Below are 24,672 nucleotides of genomic sequence, written 5' to 3'. Positions count from 1 at the left end.
ATTTTAATGATTTATGAAATTAAAATTGATTTTGAATTTTACGTTAAAACGAATTCGGATTTTGAAATCACGTTCTATTGAAATTAGAAAGCAAATCCTAACCATTTCGGATTCAGCAACCTAAATTCTACTCCTAGCCCAATTGGGCAAAGCCCAAACCAACAAAACCCAAAAACCATACTCCCTTCTCTTTTCCTCATTCACGTAAAAAAAATAAAATAAACAAACCAAACCCTCCTCTCTCTTCCCTCCATACTCATGTGAAACAAAAAAGAAAGAAAAGAGGAAACCCTCCTCTCTCGTCCTCTCTCCCTCCACGCCGTCGCCGAGCCGCCCAACACTCCTCAGCCACCGGCGACCTCACCGGTAATCCTCTTCTTTTTTCGTCTTCCCTCTTTCCTTTCTTCCTCTGTTTTCGGTCCTTCCCTCCCCCTCGTTTTTTTCGTGCTTCCCTTAATGCCTTGCGTGTTCACAGCCCCGCTCGCGCAACAGCCACCGCACGCACGCCGCCGTGCCCAGCCCCTCGTCGTGAGCCACCACCTACCAGCCGGCCGAACCTCTCTCCTCTTTGATTCTTGGTTATTTCTTAAACCCTAAGTAACTAATTATTTTAAATTAATTATAATTGTTAATTTAAATTATGTTCTTGATATTAAATTCATAATTTTTATGGTTTGAACATGATTTTCAGATGTTGGTTGAGTTTATAAACGAATTAATTTCAAGTTTTGGTTGATTGAATTATAAGTTAGGGCTTATTACGATTTATTAATTTGAATTATGTTTCTTGAATTAAAGTGATGATTTTTGTAATTTAAATTATAAATTTCAGATTATGCAAATTATATAATAAAGTTATTAATTTTCAGATTATCAAATTACTTTGAAATATGAATTTTGATTGTTTAAAGTATGAAATTCAAGGTTTTTATGATTTTTAATCATGATAGGTTGAGTATGAATTATTGAATTGGTTGTTTTGAGATACTAGGAACGTAGATTGACCTTGGTGAAGCTTTTAAATGAATTTATATTGTTGAAAATTTAAAGTACGATGTTTGCAAAAAGTTTTCAACGAATTTCAATCACTAGTTCAATAATTATGATGCTAGGAAATCAAATGTTTAAGTTTTGATATTGGGGAAAGTTCTAAATATGTTTAGGATGCATTTAGAATGCTTTATTATGGTTGCCAATGATTAGAAATTGATTGGGATTACTTGTTGGATTGTTTAGGCGGAGAATTCTCTTTAGGCGACTTTTGAAAGTGTTAAAGTGGCCTATCAGTTTGTTTACACAAGGTACGTACATACTTGCGTGCTTGGAATGTATGCTAATTGTTGAAACCATGTTGAATTTGTTGTTGAACTTGGTTATGTTGATATTATTGTTGAACTTGGTGATGTTGATATTATGGACGAACTTGGTTATATGGAATGTGCCTGTTTAATACTGTTGGACAAACTTATTGAACTTATTTTGCACTAAGAGAACTGTAACATGTTAGTATGATTGATACAAACATGTTGGTTGGGAACACTAGATTATTCTATAAGACTGGTTTGGATCGATTGGTTGTTGTTCCCTTTTTAGCTTTTCACTACTTTATGAGGGCCGAGGACCTTGTTTAGTAAGTTGAAACTTTATACCCATATACAGGGTTGATCATGGTTAAAGGAAAGGTTGGGTAAATTGGAATGAGTCTTGATTGATGCCTTTATGATCACGTACCTAATTCCAAGATAAAAACAGTTGTGAACGAATATGGATTATATGCCTTATGTGATTGTTGAGTCATAACAGAGTCTCAATTTGTAAATCATGTAAAGTGAAACTGAGTAGCAATAGCTTTAGACTGTGCACGTCTAAAGTGACGGACAAACAGGAGTTGGGGTTCATGGTAGCCCATGGCCTTTATCTCGGACCGGATTGATCACCGTGTCCTATTTTTATTCAAATGTTCCTCGATATCGCAGGTCTCTGAGGTTACGGAGTCGCGCCCGTACCTCGTCTTCCTTAGTGAAGGCTGTCGGACGGTCAACTCGGTCCATTGTCTATTTTAACTAAAATAATATTATTGTTGTAGGTCTAGCCTAGCCTAATCATGTATGGTCGTCAAATTATCATGTTATGTTTGCCCTTGTTTATGTTCATTAGTATCATGTTAGGGTTGTTCGTTAATAGTATCATGTTAGGATTATTATTGTTTTAGTATGTAGTACTCAGCCTTGCTGATTACGTGCTTTGTTTGTGTGTGTGTTGATCATGGCTATGCCTTATTGATACTGTGATGACCCAACTTTGGTGAGCAGTCTCTAAGGATCAATAAGCGTTGCCCATCTACAGGTTTGAAGATGATGCATCATTGGGATCGGGATTAGAGAGCTTGTAGTTATATTTGCTTTATTAAGTGATTCGGTTTGTTAACTTAAAATTGAAACTGTCGTACTATTCGTATTTCCTTATTTCAATTAATTGGTTTTGGACCTAATATGTAATAAGACTATTTATGAACCTAAAAGTTAGTTTTATGTTTTCCGCTGCAAAATTCTGAATAAGCCGTTACGTTTTCACACGGGCGATAATACTTTGATAATTCCCTACAGTTATGTTTGAAAAAGGGTTATTTTAGAAAATGGGAATTGTCGGGGTGTTACAGTTATTATGTGTTCGGTAGATAAAGTGTTATATACATGAGTTATATAATTTGAAATAGAAGCCTGTCTTGTTCGAAGTGGTATTATTTTGAAAGTGATATTTGAATTCTATAATTAGTTTATGAAAATGTCTATGATACTTGTTGTACAATGAGGAGAATTGTTGGTTAAGCTGGACGCATCTCGTGAGCATTGTGGTTGTAAATTAATAGAGCATTATGAGCTCTTTGATGTAAGAAGTGTAAATGGATTAAACTAAATGTCCTAGGCATATTTTAATGGACTTGTTGCGTTTTGGTTTCCTTTCTGTGACTATTATGTCTTTGTATTATGTGCTTGACCATTATTAAAATACTAAACTTAAAGTGTAATCTCTGAGGGAAATGCCCGTAAGGGTTAGGAACATGTTGTCCTTCTAGATGTTGTTTTATCGGTGCACTTTAGTGGAGACCCGATAGGCTTCTAGTAGGTTTTTATTATTCCGTATAAAACTTTCTGCTTAGTCTTCCTCCTAATTCTATTGGTGCGCGGTAGCGGAGACCCATAGTTAATTAGTGAGGGGTGTGCACACTAGGGACATTCTGTACTCATCTTACTTTGGCCATTCTCAAGGGTTACGCGCGACCCTTAGCGTTCTCTTTCCCTCACTTAATTAATATTGATCTTATGTGATGAGTTTAATAATGGAGTTATTAAATTGGTACTTGTTGTTTAATTATTTATTTTATGTACTCAAAACGTTTTCAAACTAAAATTATTTATTTTACGGGATGGAGTTGGAATTACTCAGTTTATCTGATTTTTCGGAGTTCGTCTCTCTTGTCTCTTCTTATTTATTTTTGCAGGTTGGTAAAGGTACTTGGCTACGAGTGAGGAGACGCTTAGAGTAACCACCTAGTCAAGAGACAATTTCTATTTCGGTTTAAGTTAGATTTTGTTATTTATTTTATGGGGATTAATTGATTGTAATATTTTATTGGCCACCTTTAGACCACATAGTTAATTTTGAACTTAATGGTTTTAATTGTTTTGTTGCTTTGCATTTATTTTCTAAGGAGAATAAATGTAGCAGTGACACTCCCAAGGTTTGGACGATTGTTTTATGAAGTAAAAATAGGGTTTTTGATTATATAAAAGGTCCAAATTCTGAGGGTGTTACAGAGACGGTCTAACGATTTGTTGTAGCCGCGAGGACGGTTTTCATCCGATTCATCTAAGTCAATTTGAAATTTTGATAACTGGTTCAATCTCGTATAATTATTTATCAACAAACTGAATTCACGACGATACTCCACCAAAACTATACTAATACTAAAACCCAAATACTCAACTAATCCCACTATAGGGGAACTTACTCACCATAGGGGAACTTATTACACTCAAACGATGTATTTTTATTGAATCTGAAGACAAACACATTAATAATTAAACCAAAAGAGCCGGAAATAGCCAAATTTCCGAAGAAATTTGATTATTTCCGGCCTAGAAACCCTTTGAAATTTGTAAACCCTAGAGAGAAAAAAGGGAGGAAGACGGCTAGGGTTTTGTTTAGTTTAACCTTTGTATACCGAAGTTAAAGTACGTTAACGTAAAATGTTTAAAACTTAACCGTATATATGTAAAAGTTATTTAGGAATAAAAAAATTTCATTTTAATAATAAAAAAAAATTAAATCACCAATAATGTATAAAATAATTATTTAACCGTTTAAAATGTTTATCTATCATTTTTGTTAATAATATAAAAATTAGAGAAAATTAGAGAAAATTAGGTAAAAGTTTGAAAAAAATTGTAAAAATTATCAAAAGGTCTTGCGCGCACAAGGTGTACAATAAATTTATTGTACACCAAGATAACTTTAACCTTTTTTTTATAACTTTAACCTAATTTCGATTAACTTTTATATTTGTAAAAAAAATTGATAGATAAATATTTTAAAAGGTTAAATGATTAATTTTATACATAATTGAAGAAATAAGTTTTACTAAAATGAAAAAATTTATTACTTAAAAATAGATAACTTTTACACATATAAGCTTAACTTTTAAGCATTTTGAGTTAACTTTTACTTCGGTGTATAATATTTATTGTACACCCATTGTAAATAAGAATTTGTGAAAAATTATGTTGGTGTACAATAAAATACAACACCTTTTGTAGAGAGATAAAACTAGGGATGGCAACGGGTAGGATCTGGACCGGATCCTATTGGATCCATATCCAGATCCGTTTTCCACTCATGGATCCAGATCCAGATCCAGATCCGCGGGTCCAATAATTTTGGATCCAGATCCAGATCCACCGGATCCAACGGATCCGCGGGTAGGATCTGGATCCTCACAATTTTTTTCTCTAAGTAATACTTATACAAGTATACAACTACAGTGAACTACCTGTTTAGATTTTTTGACAAAATAAAGAACAAAATACGTTACTTCATTCAATCAAACTCACGATGTCACACATAAAAGAGAAGCAAACTACTGCTATTCCATGTTCATATTAATTAACCAGCTCAACAAAGTTTAGTAAAAAAATCCAACAGACCAGAAATTAGTTTCTAAACAAACAACAACATTAAAATTTCAGCAGTGCGACATCGTTATCCTTGCTCCATTCTTGATAACTAATCTTCGAAGTCACTAGTTTCAACGTCGTCAACATCCTAAAATAAAAGAATATACTATCAGATAAAAAAGCATATAACTAAAAGTTGTCTCAATAAATAATTATGATTAAACATATTATTTACCATGTCAAGGTAATCAACCACTTCCCCTTCTTCTTCAGAATCTTCCGTAACGGTTGAACAAGCATGTGTGCCCTCCAAAGTACCTTAGTTAAAAAAAAATGAAATTGTTCACATTAATACATTTTGATACTAAACTATAACGAGAATAATCCATAAGTAAATAAAGAATACCTTTAATATCTTCAATCATCCAATTTTGCAAGCACATTAATGCCTCAACTGTTTTAGAGTGAAGCCTAGAACGATGATTGCTAATCACCCTTCCACTCATGCTAAATGCACTTTCCGAAGCCACGGAAGAGACGGGAATTGCAAGGATGTCCTTGGCAATTTTCTGTAAAGTAGGGTACATTTGATCCCTTTTCCACCAATTAAGAACATCAAAATCTTCTTTCTCCGGTATAGGATCATCCTCCAAGTAATGCTCCACCTCTCCTCTCACATTCACCTTTCTTTTCTTTGTTTTTTTAGATTGAGCATAATCATCGTCATCCTCATCATTATCACAAGACTCTGAAATCCCCCGTTTCCCAACATTTCTTGAAAAATATTCTTTGCTCTTATTTCCCTCACTTCTCATTTGATATTCAGCAACAAGTCTATCCAAATTTTTCCTAACTTTTGCCACTTCAACATCAGCCCCATCTTTATACAACTTGTCAAAATAGTACTCAACACAATCCATTTTATTTCTTGGATCTAAAATTGATGCAACCGCCAAAATATCATTCATATTATGCCAATATTTATCAAACTTCTCAATCATATTCTTAGCCATTGCTCTAATGATCTCAACATCACTTTCCAACCAACGCCTCAAAGCAAGTCTTATCTGACACACTTTTCGAAAAAAATAAATTAGAAGTAGGATAGTTTCTTCCGGAAAATACTTTAGTGGCCTTGTAAAAAATCTCCAACTTCTCACAAACAACTTTTGCCATCATCCAATCATTCTCAGTAGGAATAGCTAACTTGAGCTTCTTATTCATACGTTTTAACTTGGCAAATACATCTTGAAAGGGCATAGCAGAATTAAGCATCAAATAAGTAGAATTCCACCTAGTTTTAACATCAAGAACCACCCTTTTAGGTTTAGAAATATTCAAAAGCCTACAAGCCTCCTCAAATTTTTCAATCCTTTTAGGAGTAGACATCCAAAATAAAATGCAATCTCGAACTTTTTCAATCGCGGGATCAATTACTTCTAAACCATCTTTCACAATCAAGTTTAGAATATGAGCACTACACCTCATATGCAAAAAATCCCCACCTAACATTAGATATCTACTTTCCAATTTTTCTAACAAAACTTTCATCATTGCATCATTAGTGGTACAATTATCAACTACAACCGATGAGATTTTATTTTCCAAAGAATATTGAGACAAACAATCCATCAAAATCTTTGCAATAACCCCCTTTGTATGTGGGCATGGAACAAAACAAAACCAATATCAACACATATATATAAAAAAAAAAATCAGCATTTAACAAAGACACATATTTCATACAGCATAGTAAAATTTATAAATAAAAGTTAACTCATTACCTCAAGGTTCGATTGCGTAAAACCCATTGTTGATCAATGAAGTGAGATGTCACAGCCATGTAGCCCCTTTTTTGGTTGGAAGCTGTCCACATGTCGGTAGTTATTGCAATTTTACCATCATTATGCTCCAACATAGCCTTAAGAGAACTTTTATCTTCATTGAACTTTTTCAAAATGTCACTCTTCAAAGTGTTTCTCGAAATCATCTTGAAAGAAGAATTAAGACTCCTCGAGTAACTTCTAAAACCTATATGGTTTACAATGGATAAAGGATACTCATGAATCACTACCATTTTAACCAACTCTCTTCTTGAAAAGTCTTGATCAAACTCCTTTTCCTTTCCCTTTTCTTTTAGTTCTAAAGTAGTAGACCCATCGGCTTCTGTTTTAACCCTCAACTGTGTTTGACCACTAACTCCAACCCGCAAATGCTTTCCTGGACACGTCTTCTTAGAATGTTTAAGAAGGTGTGAGGTTCCATTACCACCATTACAAGAGAGTAAAGATGGACAATATTTACACTTAGCCCTTGTAACACCATTCATTGTAACCTTATCAAAAAATTCCCATGCCTCTGAAGTGAGTTTCTTGCTTGTAAGTTTACTTGATTGATTTTTTCCAGTTTCTCCATCTAAAGTATGAGTGTTCTGATCATCTCCAAGATCAATAAACCCTTCTGAATCCCCTTCAAAATCATTCACTTCAAAAAATAGAGGCACCGGAGGTATTGGAGGAGGTATTGAAGGCTGGCGAGAAGAAGCGGCATGACTTTGATTGTTAGATTGTTCAACATCACCGTTCATTTTCTACAAGTTAATCAAAACAAAATAATGAATATACTTATATACATGATAAATTGATAACATATATGGATAAAAAACTAATCAAACATAATACTCATACATTAATCCATAATAGACATGAACAATCACGTTAATGATACACAATGTCAGCACTCTGTACCCAAGCTAATGTTCCTAAATATATTATTTACATAAAGTCATATATGTATCTAACTAGTACTATTGGAACATGAATTGGGGGCTTAAAAAGAGACAAGTATTGAGCAATTTTGGGCAAAGTCGTATATTCACAACTAGAGTATTTACACAATTTAGAATCAAGTTAGAGACACCTTTTTTTTAAGCATTCACGCGTCAAAAACCTTGCAATTACACAAGTTAAGAGTCAAACATTGTTCGGTGAGCATTAAAATGGAATATGACTACTACTACGACTCTACGAGTATATTATTTGTATTTTCTACCAAAACCTCATCCACAATACAAAACCTTTTCGTTGGACCTTTAATGGCGTCAGTTATATACCTAACAATGAATGGCCTGATATGCTTTGTATAACAAAAAAAACATATTAATTACATAGATTTAGCACTAATCAAATAATCTGACAATACTAAAGCATCCCAACTCTCAAGCCCAAAATTTTGACTAAGAATTCTTCTTCTCTCTTAATACGTTTATAAAAGTAAAAGAAAGTACCTTGAATTAAGCTTCAATAATGTGAAAAATTGAACATTAGCAGCGTCGTCTTCACCGGAGGCCGAAGTCGTCTGGTTATTAGATAGAAAAATTAATGGAGATTTGAGGAGAGATGAGAGCTCTTGAGAAGGGAGATATGAAGCGGCGTTTCTGTAGAGTTATGAAGTGAATTAGGGTTTTTTTCCCTCTTTTTCTTTCCTTACTGAAGCTGCGCAGTTTCGCTATTTTCTAAAAAAAATTGATATTTTTAAAAAAATAATTAAGCCCGGGTCCGCGGGTCGGATCTGGACCGGATCCGGTTCTCAAAAATTGGATCCAGATCCAGATCCGACCCTCAAAAAACGGATTCGCGTCCGATCCAGATCCACAGGGTCCAAAATTTGTGGATCCAGATCCTATAAAACGGATCTGGATCCACAGGATCTGGACCGGGTCCAAGATCCATTGCCATCTCTAGATAAAACCATAGTTCCTTGATTTAAAACCAGCTGAAGTCGGCGCCACGGTAACTGCAATAATCTTCCGCTGAACTCCCGCCGTCGCACCACCTTTTCTCTCTCCAAACTAATCATGGGTAAAAGAGGAAGCGCCGGAAATCCTCAATCAAGGCGTCAATCGACGCTATCCCCCGCCATTATACAGCGGCGCATCGACTCCTGCAAAATCAACCACCTCTCCTCCGAAGACATCGCCGAGCACCTCTATTCTTCTTACCCCGACTATAAACACTACAAACTCATCCCTTTTCGCTCTAAAATCCGTCAAATCCTCCAACAGTCTCGCCGCCTTCCGATTTCTCCCCGAAACGCCGAAGACCAACCCGAAAACGACGATAATGATGATGACGAGGGGGATAGTGGGTCCCCGGTGATCCGGAGTCCTTCAAGGAAGAAGCAAAGGCAAATTATTGACGAGAGAGAAAGGAAGTTGCTAAGAACAGAGAATAGTCACCTTCAATTGATTAGGAGGAGGGAGAATTCGTCGGTTTCTTCGGGTTCAGAGACATCAGTTTCGACTTCGGTGGATGCGGTTTACGGGGAGGATGTGGAGCCGGAGTTTGATTTAATGAAATCGATGCTTAGGGCAGGATATGGTGATACGAAATCGACACCGAAGTCGAAACCTAAACCTAAGGCAGGTGGTGATGTGGAAAGTAATATGGAGGTGGAGGATGTAAGGAGAGAGAAGAAGATAGCTGCCGCTGCATCGGTGAGAGGGGAGAAAAGCATGAGCGAGGTGGTGGAGGAAAGAGAATCCAAGGGTTTGTGTGGCGAGGTGAAGGGTAAAGATGGTCCTAGGTTTAAGGATTTTGGGGGGATTAAGAAAGTGTTGAATGAATTGATGATTGAAGTTATGGTGCCTCTTTATCACCCACAATTGCCCCAATGGCTAGGGGTTAAACCAATGTCTGGGATTTTGCTTCATGGTCCTCCTGGTTGTGGGAAGACTCAGTTGGCTCGCGCCATTGCGAATGAGACCGGTGTTCCTTTCTATCAGATTTCTGCTACCGAAGTCATCTCTGGTGTTTCTGGTATATCCTGCAACCTTTATGTTTTGGTTACGAACTTTCAAATACCTATCTTTATGAGTTGCTAATTAGTAATTATAGACATTATTTTATGCAAAATATTGATTGCTTTTATCTTACGCAAGTACTAAATGCAGTTAAAAAATACCTAAATGTAGGATGGTATAATGACCTGAATTAAGTTGAAGGACCAAAACACCCTTTTCTACTTTTGTTCCTCCTACCTTTCACGCCCAAATGATCCTGCTCTACCTCCATTGTTGATGGCTTGATGCCTTTTCCCTCTGCTAAAGTGTGTGATATTTTGTTCATGTAATTTATCAATTTACTGCTTGCTACTTTCGTACTAAATTGGTTTGGATGAAGCACATTCAAAAGCGAAAACGTTGAATCTGGAAGATGAACAGGGGATCCGGAAACTCCTTCGGAAAGTCGAACATGAGTTTCGGATTTTCCTTCCGAAGGTTGAATATAGGTTCCGGATTGTCCATCCGGAGGTTGATTAAAGGTTCCGGATTTTCCTTCCGGATGTTGAACAAAGGTGTCGGTTGAAGTTACCGGCAGCCGTGTAAAGTTTCTGGTTAATGTTTCCGAGTTCTTAGAGCTTTTCTATGGTTTGTACAAGGCGATTTTCATTCTTATCGGTAGCTTTATACTCGGTAATTGGTATGAGAAATCATTCTGGCAATATGGGATGAAATTTGTTAATATGAAGTTAGGTAGTTTAGTTATAATATGATTGGCAAAAATAATACGGGGTAGGTTTTCAATAAAAGTATGCATAGTAATATAATCACCAGTACTGGTTTAGTTTGTCGTTGATGTCTGTCGATTCGTAGAAATAGAAAATATGGTGTAAGTTAAATTAAGGGCAATTTAGGGAAAGCAAAAATTTAAAGATTGTAAGTTATTCTGTATTTAGGGAAAATTCTACCTGCATTTAGTACCACCCTTATCTTATTCTATGTTCATCTAAACATCTGGAGCAACATTTGAACTTTGAAGTATCTGTAGTTTCTCCATTCCTCCTGAAGGGATGGTATCCTTTACGAGTTTATGCTTCTTTAGGTGTCAAAATTTGTTCATTCACTCCTTTCCTGAAGAAATGGTTAATTGCGAGCTTGATTGTATTCAAATAATTCCATGTTGGTTCATTATTCTTTGCTGGAACTTTGAGGAGCAGCATGGTATGCCAAAGTATTTATTAGTTTTTGATGCCCTTGTAGTGCCTAATGTATAAAAAAGCCGCGCCTGAGGCGCAAGGCGTTTGGAGCCAGCGCCCTTTTTTGGTCTCGGTGAGGCGATTACAGTGAGGCGCAAACAAGGCGCACCTCCTGAGGCGCAAACCATTTCTTCACAATTATTTTTTATTTATTTTTAGTTGCGCCTCACTTCAATAAGGCACACTGAGGCGCACCAATGCGCGCCTAACGCGCAGGGAATCCTAAATGACCTAGGTGCGCCTTGAGCCTTTTTATACATTTGTTGTGCCTCACTTGGTTGACTCCAATCATTGTACTCGGCCTGCTGGCTGCCTTTTGTCCCCATTCCCTTCTGGTCAAGATACCTTCTCAAGTTGTCTTTAATACTTACTCTTAAGATTGTACCCTTGTGTGTAGGCATTCTCATTTCATTATTGCAGCCAGATCATGGGTCCTATACTCCTATGCTTTACTAAAACATGTTTGCTATTGCTATGAGTTATATTCAGCTGGATTATCTTAGCCAGCAATTCTTTCTAGAAGAAATCTGTTCTTTCACCATTAACAGTTTAAGACTGCCAATTGTTATGTGTTTTTGGTAATAGGAGTTTGTAGAATTGTAGATTGGTTCTCATTATCAAACTCATCTGGGTTTCATCACATTAGTGGACTTTGAGCCTTTTCTTGTCTAATTTTACTGTATACAGATATTGTATAGGAAGCTTTTGGACTGGGTTAGTGGTAGTTAGAGTTGACTCAATGACGTTAGCAACTGCGTTGAGATTGATTGATATTTTTAAATAAATAAGTAATAAAAAACTACTCAATTACTAAAAGGAATTTCTGGAAAGTTGAAAACACATATCCCTGTAACATGGAAGTCAGTTCTGTCAACATTGTGAAAAACTTAAGACCGAAGGTACATGCTATTGTTTTTACATTTTGCCACAAAGGGAAAACATGCTCGTGTTTGTAGTCCTTTTCCCATCCCTCTTTGGGACTGGAAATGGGAAGGATTTCTCTATCCAGGTAAGCCAGGTTGGCACCTTTGGGCTGTATAGACAGTTGATTTTGGTTGCTTTTGTTTTGATTTTCTTAAGAAAATGGGCACATCCCTTCTTGAAAGGTTGCACTAACTGAATTTAGGTATCTGTCTTCGGCTCTCCGTTATGTGTGGAGATAGTACCATGAAGGTGTTAAGTGACTAGGTGACTAGGTGAGTGAGATTTTCCATGGTATTCTACTGTAATTTATACTTGGTGGATCAGTCTTGAACATCCACATCTCTGGAGTTGCTGGTAAATTTTGGAATCCATATTATAGAACATTTCATGACTCACGAGTAATATTTCAGAGGTGGCTGGGAGCAAACATTTGCTTGGTTCTGTTGACAGTAAATGCCAGTTGATTGTTCGTGTACCTTCGGTCTTGGGAGACAGAATTGTGTGTTATTGTTAGCGTAAATTAGTGACTTTGGAGAAAACATTTTTAATTGTATGGCCTCCTTGCAATAAGCCGCTGAATTTTTTTACGAAGTGTATGACTTTCCGTACAGTAGTAATAAGTTTCAAAACCCACTTCCACCTTGAAATGAATATGAAATATTACTTAAATGGTTCTTATCAGATGTATGCTTGAAAGGATTAGAACTTGGTTTAGAACTAATTGTGTGTATTTTTCATTCACAAATTTAGGATAACATGGGTGTATTGCATATGAGTACAAAAAAAGTCTCCCTTGTACGAGTAACTATGTTTGACCCAGTTAATGAGTGGAAGTGCCTCCATTTATTGCTAAAAGAACCCTGATAGCAATCGAAATTCAAGTAAGAGTTATCAATTTTTTTGTCCTTTGAGGCCTTCACCTTGGCTCTAATTTTTATCCGTGTTTTGGTGAGCCGGGGGTTGGCGTACCAAAGTCTGGAAGATGGTCTCGTTGGCAATTTGGTGTTTTACTTGGAAGGAATGGAACAAATTGAAACTTGAGGGTATAACCTCCCTCGTCAAGGTTTTAGCTTTTCAGTTCCTGTTTTGAGACTATAGCTGGAGTCAATATTTAAGGTTTTGAACAATTTTTGTTAGTTTTTTGTAGTGTATGTTATTTCTTCTAATCATCGTTTAAGGCATCTTTGCCTTTTTGATGTGAAACATTGAGTGGTACTTTCTCTCAAGATATGTTAATAAAAACTAGAAATTAATTTGATTTAAATCCTACTACCTCCGTTATTATTTAGTTTACACAATTATTTAGTCACGTTTTCCATTGTACATTCTTTATCGGTTATATATTTAATTATGTAAAATAAAAAAAGTTGATAATTTGAAAGTATTTATCAACATGAGTTTAATAAGCTCTACCCATGACGACTTTAGCACTATTTTACCTTCCGTATAAAGCCGCATAAATAACAAAAGTCGATCAAAGGAGGGTGTATGAATAGTGCTAAAGTCAAACTGTGTCAACTAAATACGAATGGAGGAAGTATTTAATATGAATCTAATCCCATAGTGTTCCTTATATAGTTATTATATTATAAAGGAGGGGGTGTGCGAGAAGGGAATCTAAGTTATCTTGAAGTTGTAGGTATTGGGTGAGAGATGTAACTTGAAGAAAAATACACTCGTCAACAAATCTTTCTTACTGCTTGAAAATACACTCGTCAACGGATCTTTCTTACTGCTTGTGCAGTTCCATAGCCAACCCTCTAGATGTCTCAATGGGATGAATCCAGAGCCTAATTATTGTAGGTGTTGTAGAAACGTATTTTTAATCTATTGATACTCGTATAGAAGAAAGGCTGTGATAATGTGGTGCCCATTAAAGGCTGTGATCTTGTGATGCCCATTAATTGGTCACGTGGAACTTCTCTTTGATAATGGGCCTTTTCTTCTGTAGTAACCCTCCCCCTTTATTAAAATAACCATCCACCTTCATGAATTCATGATATAAGGCTCGATGCTACAATCTTATGTATGAGAAAGTGATGTTTCAACCGACACTCTGAAACCAATAGTGTGTTTCATGTCTGAACAAAGTTCATTAAATTAATCTTTGTACTAGCTTAAAGAACATACAAAAGAAAAAGCAATTAGCATATGTATTCTTCTGTCCTAACTGCTCAACTCCCTTAATCGTAGTTTTACCCCTTATTTCCTTAGTCCCATCCTTGAAACTCTTACCACCGCTGAACCACTTATGTTCATTTTGGTTAAGCTTTGTGACCACCATGCCCTACTTATGTTGTTGATAGACACTCACTCACTTAAGAGGTAATGTCACACACTCCCTTCATGCCTCTATCTTCCAGACGGCCCCCGGCCCCCAATCTTAATGACGATCTCCGCATGTCTCCATTTATAAGGACACTTCAATTTGTCATTTCCCATTCAAATCTTCACATTACACCTGACCACTTGGGTTCAAGACCATAATTGGTACAATTATGTTAGAAGTTTTTGTATGGTACGCCACCTTGCTTGTCATGTGGCACCGTCACCTCTTGTTGGGCTGACCGTTTATGTAAGTAAAGTGGATGTCAAAGGGCGTTACACCCTTATCTCTTAACCTTCACCTCGTCGCAATGGGCTGACCGAACCTGTAACTAGTGCAATTGTGTAGAAGTTTTTGTTTGTTGGTGTTTCTTACACGTGAAAGACTGAAGCTTATCCTAGGGGAATTAAACTTTCCCCTCAACCCTTTTTATCTCATTCATTAACCACATGGCGGCACCCAAGGATTCAAGTCCCCATTCCCCAACCCCTAGATTCACGAAAATGTCTGCCTAGCATGGATGTTTTATTCTATCCTTTCCAACATGGTAAAAGCGTTGCCTTGAATCTGTAGTACTTGACTTAAGAATTACTGGAGGCAGAGGCGATGCCCTTTTAAAAAGATATGGAACTGTCAATCAAGCCAATTGAGTAGCATGAATTATGCAGGAAGAAGTCGAGAAACTATTAGTTTAAACAAGTACCGAAATATGATGAGAATATGAGATTATCTCTTTGGCATTTCTTGTTTATGAATTGCATCCGCTGGCATTAATGAAGCTGCAAATGCACAGCATCTATCATCGGGTGTGTTCCAAGTTATGTGTTGAATAAAATTTTATTGGTGAAAATATATTATGAGCTGGCCTACTCTTTCTTAGTTTTTGTCGTGGTTCGAGTTTGTACTTCTTTTCTCTTCTGAGATTGACATTCTCAGCTCTGAATTTGAAAATTCTAGGTGCATCCGAGGAAAATATCCGTGATCTTTTTGCGAAAGCGTACAGAACTGCTCCATCTATTGTATTTATTGATGAAATTGATGCAATCGCTTCCAAAAGAGAAAATCTACAGAGAGAGATGGAGAGGCGAATAGTTACGCAATTGTTGACCTGCATGGATGATTCCCATAGGCTTGTGACGCCAAGCGATAAGCATTCAGATTCTGAAGTTGATGATAAGACATCGGGGTATGTTCTTGTTATTGGAGCTACTAATAGGCCGGATGCTGTTGATTCTGCGTTGAGAAGGCCAGGACGATTTGACAGAGAGATTGCATTGGGAGTTCCTGATGAAGATGCAAGGCTTGAGATACTTTCAATATTTACACGAAATTTAAGGCTTGCTGGTGATTTTGATTTAAAAAAAATAGCCAAGGCCACTCCAGGGTTTGTTGGTGCTGACTTGATTGCCTTGGCTAATAAGGCTGGTAACCTTTCTATGCAGAGGATCATTGATCAAAGGCAATTGCAGCTGTCTAGGCAAGAGGGGGAACTTATTGAGGAGTGGTGGAAGGAACCTTGGTCACCTGAAGAGATGAAGAAACTAAGCATTACTATGACGGACTTTGAGGTAACTTGGAAGCCTAATATATTATTTAGATATTATTTAGAGAGGGAGGTGGTGTGGCATCTGAATCTGCAATTACCAATTGTGTTGCAGTTTGTAATTATTTATTTCCATTTGGAGTACTTTTTTTTTTTTTCCAATTCCCTTTTAGAAGTTTTTCTGCTTTGTTGTTGATTCCCCCCCCCCCCCCCCCCCCCTGTTTCTTTCATTTTTAGAAAATCTAGTTTCCATCTCGTGCTTGTACTGCTTCTCGTGTGGCCATCTGTTTTTCTTTTCTTGTTATTGTTATCTTTTGGTGGTGCAATTAGCTTTCACCAAATATGTTGCCGTCAAATATTCTTCACAATTCATTGGAGTGTTAATGTCTAGATTTGCTGATTGACTGTTTTTATTTTTATTTTTGCAGGAGGCAGCTAAAATGGTGCAACCATCTTCAAGAAGAGAAGGGTTCTCTGCCATTCCTAATGTGAAGTGGGAGGATGTTGGAGGGCTCACCTTATTGAGAAAGGAGTTTGAACTTTATATTGTTAATCGTATTAAATATCCTACACAATATGAGGTAATAGCAACTATTTATGCTACATCTATACCTTTGAAAGCCTCTTCACCCCAAGAATCTTTCAACTTGGTTCCTGTGTGGCTGGGGCTCATAGTGGTGATAAAATTTGGTATCTACTTGCGAATTTGCGAAGAATAAAATATACATATAGAATTTGATGTTTTAGTTTTCTTGCCTCATTCTTTTTTATTTGTTACCATTGGAATCTGTTTATATGTGTTTTTGATCTCATATCACGAATCACCTTAATCTGAGCAAAATATATAAGGCCTAAGGAGTTCAATTTCAATTGGATAAATATGCTACTCTCAAGAACATCTTAAGTTATGTTTGTTGGCTACTTGGCTGTCTCCTTCGCAGACAAATATGTCAATATTCTAGTTATTAACTACTCTCCATTGTGGGATGGCGGTGAAGGATAGAAAAAAAGTTGGTTAAGCAGATGCCTTTTTTACTATTTTGTAGGTGATTTGGTTGGAGACGAATTACAGTTTCTTCCATGGTTGGGAGTCCTGAATATGAGATTGAAGAGTGTACTAGCTTCTTTTTGGGCTCATGCTCATGGGGTGTTCCCAAAGTTGTCTTTTTTGTTGATGTATCTCGGTATTGGAGTCCGTTATTTTATGCCTTAATAATTGGTGGACTTGTCCCCCTCTTTTGTATCTTCATTACCCCTATAGAATAATATAATTTTCTTCTACAAAAAAGTGCCGGGACAATTTTGGTAAGTTACCCTCAGGCAGGATAGAAGAAGTGAACAGTTGGTTTAAATTTCTTAAGATATATCGGCATGGAATTAATACCACTTTGTTTGGTGTTAGATTTGGTGTTGCGCAGTTGCACTTGAAATAAAACATGGAATTCTACGAATATACAGGTGAAATGAAAACTTGTGTTAATTGGACGAAGTGGAGATTTGGACTTAAAGGGGGTTATAGATGAGTGTCTGAGGTTTATTTTGTGTTTAGACTTTAGACCATATGAGGTATACATTTTTTAAAATTTTCGAGTTCAGAGATGTTTTGGACACTTCTGCGGTGGACTAGCGCTGCATTTATTTCACCTGAATTTCCCTGATTCTAACTTACCACTTACCTGATTCTATTAGAACTTATCTCAATCTGAATTCTTCTAAACTTAGTTTTAGCTGTATAAGATAAAATGGTAGCCTCAATTTGAGCTTATCTGAACTTATTTTCAAAGGTAGAAAGAACAAGGCATATGTTGCCCAGTGATTGAAAGCGACTTCCCTGATATAGTGATGCATGTTTACTTGACCGAAGGGGTGTCTTTATTTTCTAAGGTAGAAAGAGCGAGGTCTAAATGTTGCCACTGATTGAAAGTGTCTTCTTTTCCCAACGAGGGTAACATGAAAGTGTGCGGGTGTGTGGCGCAGAATTAGGAGGGAGTCAAGCAAGGATGAGTGATGCGCTGATATAGATGGTAAGGAGTTGCTCATATTTTAAGTATCTTAGGTCGATTAGACAGAGAAATAAAGACATTGACCAAGATGTGACTCAAATGGAGAGCAACAATGAGTATAGCAGTGATGCGTATGTTGTGATGGCTGTGCGAGAATTCCTTTCGTGGATAAAATTCGAAATGAGGATATTTGGAGTACGGTTACTGCTGCAGATATTGAGGATTCAATTGGGAGATCCGGTTTTGTTCTTTTGCCCAATACATGTATTGATAAGGAAAGTGGAGACATGAGATCTTGGGATTTTAGAAGAAGTCAGGGTAGGTCAAGTACGTGTTAGATGGAGGGAGTTAAAAATGATATGAAGAAAATGGAATAGCTAGGGCATATAACGCTAGATAGAACATAGAAGTGAATGGAGTAAAATGATCTATTTGGACGACCACAGGAGCTAAGGTCTTGGTTCATGCAACCAACCCCCATCCTTTTGGGATTACAGCTCTGGTTTTCTTGTTGCATACATACAAGAGCTTGGGCACACCCATATATTTTATTTCCTCAAAATATCTTATGTGGAGCAGACTAAGATTTGCTGTTTTCTGACTGAAATGTCAAATACATAAAAGACTGTTTATTCTTAGTTGGACTTCTAAAATCATAAAATTACAGCATCTTATTCTCGACTGTCCTTGCTACATTGTATCTTGTCCTTTGTCTTCATTACTTTTGTGTTGCTACTGGCTTCTGTCACCTGATTTTAATTCCAAAAGTTTCACTCTGAAATGTGATGATTGTTGATTTATGACCATATTTTCTCATTTAAATGCTCTATGTCAATTTCATAGGAATCTGGAGTGGACTTGGAGTCCGGATTTTTGCTTTATGGCCCCCCTGGTTGTGGCAAGACTCTGATTGCCAAGGCAGTAGCTAATGAGGCTGGAGCCAATTTTATACACATAAAGGTTAGTCCACCTAAAAGTCCAAACTCTGTATCTTGAATTATTTGAGAACCCTTATTGTTATAGCTCACACATTTATTTGCTCATCAAAGGTTTTGCTGATGGTCCATTTTGTTTAATACTTGAAGGGCCCTGAACTTCTAAACAAATATGTCGGTGAAAGTGAATTGCACGTACGGACACTCTTCAATCGTGCGAGAACATGTGCTCCATGCATAATTTTCTTTGACGAGGTAATTATCTTTTGGGGCTTTATCATACTTGCTGAAAACATGAAAATTCGGTATTACTATAATTTTGATATCATTTTGGATAATACTTTATCACGTAGGTATTTAGGGAAGAAGAATTTAGCTTAGGTTATCATATTATTATGTAATTAGAGATTTTATTGGATCTATCTCATTTGTTTCATAATCATCCTTAATGTGTGTATATTTAGGAACAGTCTCTTGAACAACCCCCCCACCCCCACCCCCGAGTTGCTGAGATTGATTCACATTTTCATTACAAATAGGTATCATACTACTTTATTACTAGATTTTAGCCCGTGCGATGCACGGATTCTATTAAATTGTTAAGTTAAAATAAAATTCCTATATACTTTGTATACCAATTGCTATATTTTGTATTAGATTATGATTTTGGATTGAATTGAGAAGTATATTAGATTAGATTAGTTTTTTATTTTGGATTGAATTTCATTTTAGATTTGTTTTTCAATAATTAGAGTGTTTGATTTTGGATGAAATTTTATATGCGTAATATTAATAATTTATTAATAAAAATATCTACGTGACACCAAACTATTTATCTACATGGCACTCGCTTTTTTTTAATTCAAAAATAAATTTGAAATCTTAATTTTCATTGGCCGAAAACATACGATTTCCTATGTGGCACTCTAATATTTCAGCAAATATGCCTCATTTCCCGTGTGGTGCACGGATCAATACATTAACATTAACATTACAGAGGGAATACATGATTTATTACTTTTTTTTATGGGATAAAAGTATTAATGACAGGATTTCTCGTCATAAAAGAACAATTACAACGTGATTCCGTTACAAACCCGTCGTGAAAGGGGGTTGGGTCGTCATAGTTGACTACCTCATCACATATATCGATCATGTTAGTAATCACTTAAACACGGGATTTGAGCCAGTCATAAATAGCCCTTCGTTAAAGAGATTTTAGCCCGTGCGATGCACAAGTTTTATTAAATTGTTAAGTAAAAATATAACTCCTATATATATATATACCAACTGCTATATTTATATATTAGATAAGATTATTTTTTTATTTTGGATTGAATTTCATTATAGATTTATTTTTTAATTATTAGAGTGTTCAATTTTTAATGAAATTGTATATGCGTAATATTAATAATTTATTAATAAAAATATCTACGTGGCGCCTAATTATTTATCTACGTGGCACGCGACTTTTTTAATTCAAAAATAATTTCCAAATATTATTTTTCATTGGCCGAAAGCATTATATTTCCTACGTGGCACTCTAATATTGGATTAGTCTTTGATTTTAGATTGAATTTTATTTTAGATTAGTATTTGATTTCGTATGAATTTTATTTTAGATTAGTGTTTGATTGGATGAATTTATTTTAGATTTATTTTTAATTATTAGAGTGTTTGATTTTGGATGGAGTTGTATATATTGTTAATTAATTAATTAAAATATCTACGTGGCACCTAATTAATTATCTACGTGTCACTTGATTTTTTTTAATTCAAAAATAAATTAGAAATCTTATTTTTTATTGGCCGAAACCAATAGTAATCCTAGGTGGCGCTCTAATATTTCAGCAAATATGCTTCCTTTATATATATATATTAGATTTGACAATGATAGAGTTCGAGTCTCTTCTCACGTAAAGCGTTCTACATCAATGGAGTGTTTCTCACCAATATGGTCTATACTTCTGTGCAATGTCCTCTGGCTTCTTATGTTTTACAGATGCTGAAGAATATATCTTGTGATAAATTGATGATTGAGATATACTCTGGATGGAACTGATACAGGGTAGGGCAGATAGATATATTTATTTAATTTGGGGTACATAATTGTGGCAGTTACCATCTTTAGTTCAACAACTGTGCTTCAATCACAGATCTTGATGAAATAATAGGATCCTAGGCTACATTCAAATGACTAGGAGCTAACCATGTATCCACCATCAATCTTGTTAGATGACGTTGAACCAGCCATGTATGCTTAATGAGATCTCCTACTTTGTCAGTGGGAAAAAAAAATCATTTTTTTGCCTGGGTCTAAAACCTATTGTGGTTTTAGAGACATTTTCCAACTCTAGCAGCAAAATGATTAACATGAAAGCCTACAACCTGCTATTTTTATGCTATTATGGAAAACCCAGTTTGGATGTCAGTAGTGCCTGATGAAATTGCTCAGACAACCTGGATAGTATTTTGTAAGCTGATTGAACAGTTGTGAAAGCGGCTAGGTTCAGAGTGTAGAGGTTTCCTGACACTGGGATTAGCTGGTTGGGACTCTTGGGGGTGAGGGTTTGTGGTTGATTATGGGGAAATTTTTCGTAGAAGGTTAGGATTTCATGGTGTGTGTGCTAGGTGCAGAGTGTAAATGGTGGTAATGATAATGAGTTTATGTACTTTTCAAGGAAAGTGACATGTCAATGCCCATGGTGTGTTCTTCTAAATTTCTTTCTATCCTTCTACCAATGCTTTCCGTCTTTAGTTTCCCTTGTAATTTTGAAGAAAGAAAAATACTGTTTTGCTGATTATAAAATGCTAAGTATTAAATAAAATATCCTAATATAATTTACAGCTTTGTCAACAATTTACATCCTAATATATGGCTTATCTTTTCTTTTTTCTTCACTACTTCTCTAAATACAAAAACGAGCTTTTGAGTTTTGAACAACAAAATATGCTTTTGGGTGTACGTCGTCTTTTTACATTTTCCTTGTTAGTTTTGCACTATGTTTTCTATGGATAAGATTACTTTTAAAGCATGCCCAGTTAATAACAGGACTCTATAACTGTTACTTATCACCAATAGTTCAGACTGCCCCTCCGTTTTTTAACCTTTTTTGTTTGTCTTACAACTAGTGAAATTCAATAGGCTGGTTAAAGATACTTAGAATACTACTATCTTAATGTTATCTTGAATTGTTAAATTGATTGTCCTCTTAAATCTTTACTATACATGCTACAAACTATTTCGAGTTGTATGGTATAAACTGCCTCGATAATCTCCATGATCATTGTTTTTTCTGAATTCAAAAACAAAAATGTGACCTGTGCGCTATCACTGCCAGTTTTCAGTTTTTAGTATTTGGATTTGTAAAGTTACTACGTAGATGATAAAGTTGTAAAATGAACTTACATACTATTCATGTCAACAGTGGAAACTTAATACAGAAAATTGGAAACTACTTGTCTGGTTTCCATAATTTGGTATTTTGCTTTCAACTCAAAATGATATTATGTAGAGCCAAATTGTAATTTATATTGCCCTTGTGGCTCATCCGCACCAAAACGTGATCAGTTGAGCATGTAATTTCTCTGTGTTTGTTGTCATTGCATCGTTGATGATGGAAAAGGTTGCGGAGAACACAAAATGCAAATCAATTTGCTGGTTCCATAACTATATGTGGAAAAAAACCCAGAGCAGGTTGTAAGAAGGGGTATGGGAGAACCCTTTCGTAAAGTTGTAGGCCTGTAGCATCCAAATGATACATGATTTTAGGATCCAAATTATATTTGATGTTATAAGAACTTGCGGTCACAGCTTTTCTACGAGACAGTTTCTAAATAGGTTACTCTTTCTCCGTGTTTATACACATTTAAATGGAAGGTTTGCCAGATATCTCTATGTAAGGGACACAGACAAATGTCAATTTCCTTGTACTAAAAGTTTGTTGTCTTTCCAGGTGGATGCTCTTACAACGGAGCGTGGAAAAGAAGGGGGTTGGGTTGTTGAACGGCTTTTAAATCAGGTCTCATGATTTCTAGTCTATGTTATTGTTGAAAATTATTTTGTGTGTATTTGCTGAAAGTATTATGATTTACTGCAGCTTTTGATTGAGCTAAATGGCGGGGACCACAGGCGTGGTGTTTTTGTTATTGGTGCTACAAATCGGTAAATTTTTTCTTTGAAATAACCCTTACAAATGACTTTAATGGCTTGTTGAATTGAAAACATAAAATTCCTTTTTTATCGTGTTAGGCCCGAGGTGATCGACAGTGCATTGTTAAGGCCTGGAAGATTTGGAAAATTATTATATGTCCCTCTACCAGATCTTGATGAGCGTGGCCTGATTTTGAAAGCTTTGGGTAGGAGCAAACCGCTAGATAGCACTGTGGATTTGCTTGAGCTTGGGAAGAAAGAAGCTTGTGAAAATCTGAGTGGAGCCGATCTTAGTGCACTGGTTTGCCTTTTATCTTTTTGTTGTCATTTTCAGCTTCATAAGGAAAATCTCCTTCCCTTCAAATCAATAGAATCAGTTTCATTTCAGCTAGTTTGTGTTGTGCCCACTCATGACAGATGAACGAAGCTGCAATGGCTGCGCTTGAAGAGAAGCTGAGATATCCCCCAAGCTCCCTAGACGCCCCTCGATTTACTATCAAGTCGAAACATTTTGAGCAAGCCATGAAGAAAGTTACTCCGTCCGTTTCCGAAAAGGTATTCTTAAATTCCGTCCATCCGAGATTTTAAAGTGGGGAACTTGCACCTTTCTTTTAAATATAATTTAGTATTTTATCTCTGTTTATTTCCGCGGAGCAGCAAAAGCAATATTACGAGAAATTGTCACGGACCTTTCGAGCGGTCTGAAATGATTTTCAAAGGCAACAGTTCTGGATTTGCTAGAATTGTCTAAAGGCTATATCATACGCTGAACAGATTTCCTAAACATGGATGTGAGTCATATGACCAGATGCAGACTTACGTGAGGGTTATGATTGATTATGACATGCACATCTAGAGGAACTTTACTTTGGTGGAGTACTTCGTATCTACTGTGGAGAAGACTACTTCCTGTGGAAGAAGCTGAACAGGGACTGCATTACCATTCAGATATTACCTTTCATATTATTATCCAATTTTGTAGTGTATGGCGTAGGTTGTAGGATTTCTCTTGTCTACTCTGTAGATAAGCTTTGTGACTAAATGTAGTTCGTTCCAGAAAAAAGTGTGCTTATGTATCATTCTTTTGGATATATTGGACAAAGCAACAATTGAGCAGTCAGTTCAAGTGCTCATTAATTAATCAAAATCGTTTCCTTTTTGCATTGGTTTGGTACTTGTTTATCTAATCACTTACCTGCACGTACATAATCCACTTTTAGGGGATGTTTGGTATGGCTTTTTTTTTTTTGGCTGGAAACGGATTCAAGTAACCTTTACCGTTACCGAATGTTTGGTTAGAGGTGTGGGGTAACAATTACCATTACCTTGGGGTATTCTAATCCTCTTCTTTGTTACTGGTCAAAACCTAGTGGTAACAATTCCCTTTCCTCTCTTTCTCCTAACAACAACCACCACTTCATCTCTTTCCTCTCGCGTTTCTTCGGTAGTGTTCTTCAATTACAAGATATTGATAATATTAAACTAGTTTTAAAATTAAAACATCAAAAATGATTATGGCGTAGTTGGCTAGATGCAAACTGTGTTTTGGTAATAACCAATGGTTCAATTGGCTAGATG

The 24,672-nt window shown here is 36.1% G+C and overlaps 2 protein-coding genes across 5 annotated transcripts; one reads left to right on the top strand and one right to left on the bottom strand.

The window, feature by feature from the left end:
* Nucleotides 1-5,115: 5,115 nt before the first annotated feature.
* LOC110781264 (zinc finger BED domain-containing protein DAYSLEEPER-like) lies at nucleotides 5,116-8,799 on the bottom strand. Of its 4 annotated transcripts, none has more exons than XM_056840635.1 (5): nucleotides 8,461-8,799; nucleotides 6,959-7,764; nucleotides 5,581-6,468; nucleotides 5,410-5,492; nucleotides 5,116-5,322 (listed from the first exon to the last, which is right to left on the bottom strand). In XM_056840635.1, exons 3-5 carry the CDS (start codon nucleotides 6,185-6,187, stop codon nucleotides 5,284-5,286), a joined length of 729 nt encoding a protein of 242 aa, XP_056696613.1. In that variant the 5' UTR covers nucleotides 6,188-6,468; nucleotides 6,959-7,764; nucleotides 8,461-8,799; the 3' UTR covers nucleotides 5,116-5,283. The 4 variants fall into 4 exon arrangements, with proteins under 4 accessions (XP_056696613.1, XP_056696614.1, XP_056696612.1 ...); XM_056840636.1 differs by having other exon boundaries at nucleotides 5,581-6,249; XM_056840634.1 differs by lacking the exon at nucleotides 5,581-6,468 and having other exon boundaries at nucleotides 5,278-5,322.
* A 231-nt stretch (nucleotides 8,800-9,030) lies between these two features.
* Nucleotides 9,031-24,257, top strand: LOC110788474 (cell division control protein 48 homolog C). The gene is made up of 10 exons (XM_021993113.2): nucleotides 9,031-9,991; nucleotides 15,418-16,028; nucleotides 16,432-16,584; nucleotides 18,850-18,966; nucleotides 19,092-19,196; nucleotides 22,898-22,963; nucleotides 23,042-23,106; nucleotides 23,194-23,395; nucleotides 23,512-23,649; nucleotides 23,752-24,257. The coding sequence occupies exons 1-10, from the start codon at nucleotides 9,031-9,033 to the stop codon at nucleotides 23,797-23,799; spliced, it is 2,466 nt and encodes an 821-aa protein (XP_021848805.2). The 3' UTR covers nucleotides 23,800-24,257.
* Nucleotides 24,258-24,672: the final 415 nt, after the last annotated feature.

Source organism: Spinacia oleracea, chromosome 3 (assembly GCF_020520425.1).
Source record: "Spinacia oleracea cultivar Varoflay chromosome 3, BTI_SOV_V1, whole genome shotgun sequence".
Classification (NCBI taxonomy): domain Eukaryota; kingdom Viridiplantae; phylum Streptophyta; class Magnoliopsida; order Caryophyllales; family Amaranthaceae; genus Spinacia; species Spinacia oleracea.
The sequence above is the reverse complement of the archived record's forward strand: the minus strand, read 5'-3'. Positions and strand labels throughout refer to the sequence as shown.

Excerpts from the sequence above, each read along its gene's own strand:
- LOC110788474 (XM_021993113.2), top strand. The coding sequence starts at position 9,031 with ATGGGTAAAAGAGGAAGCGCCGGAAATCCTCAATCAAGGCGTCAATCG. Across the intron at positions 19,197-22,897 it reads GCATAATTTTCTTTGACGAG|GTGGATGCTCTTACAACGGA; the intron begins GTAATTATCTTT and ends TTGTCTTTCCAG. Across the intron at positions 23,650-23,751 it reads CTCCGTCCGTTTCCGAAAAG|CAAAAGCAATATTACGAGAA; the intron begins GTATTCTTAAAT and ends TCCGCGGAGCAG.
- LOC110781264 (XM_056840633.1), bottom strand. The coding sequence starts at position 7,761 with ATGAACGGTGATGTTGAACAATCTAACAATCAAAGTCATGCCGCTTCT. Across the intron at positions 6,469-6,958 it reads TTACGCAATCGAACCTTGAG|GTGGAATTCTACTTATTTGA; the intron begins GTAATGAGTTAA and ends TGTTAAAACTAG.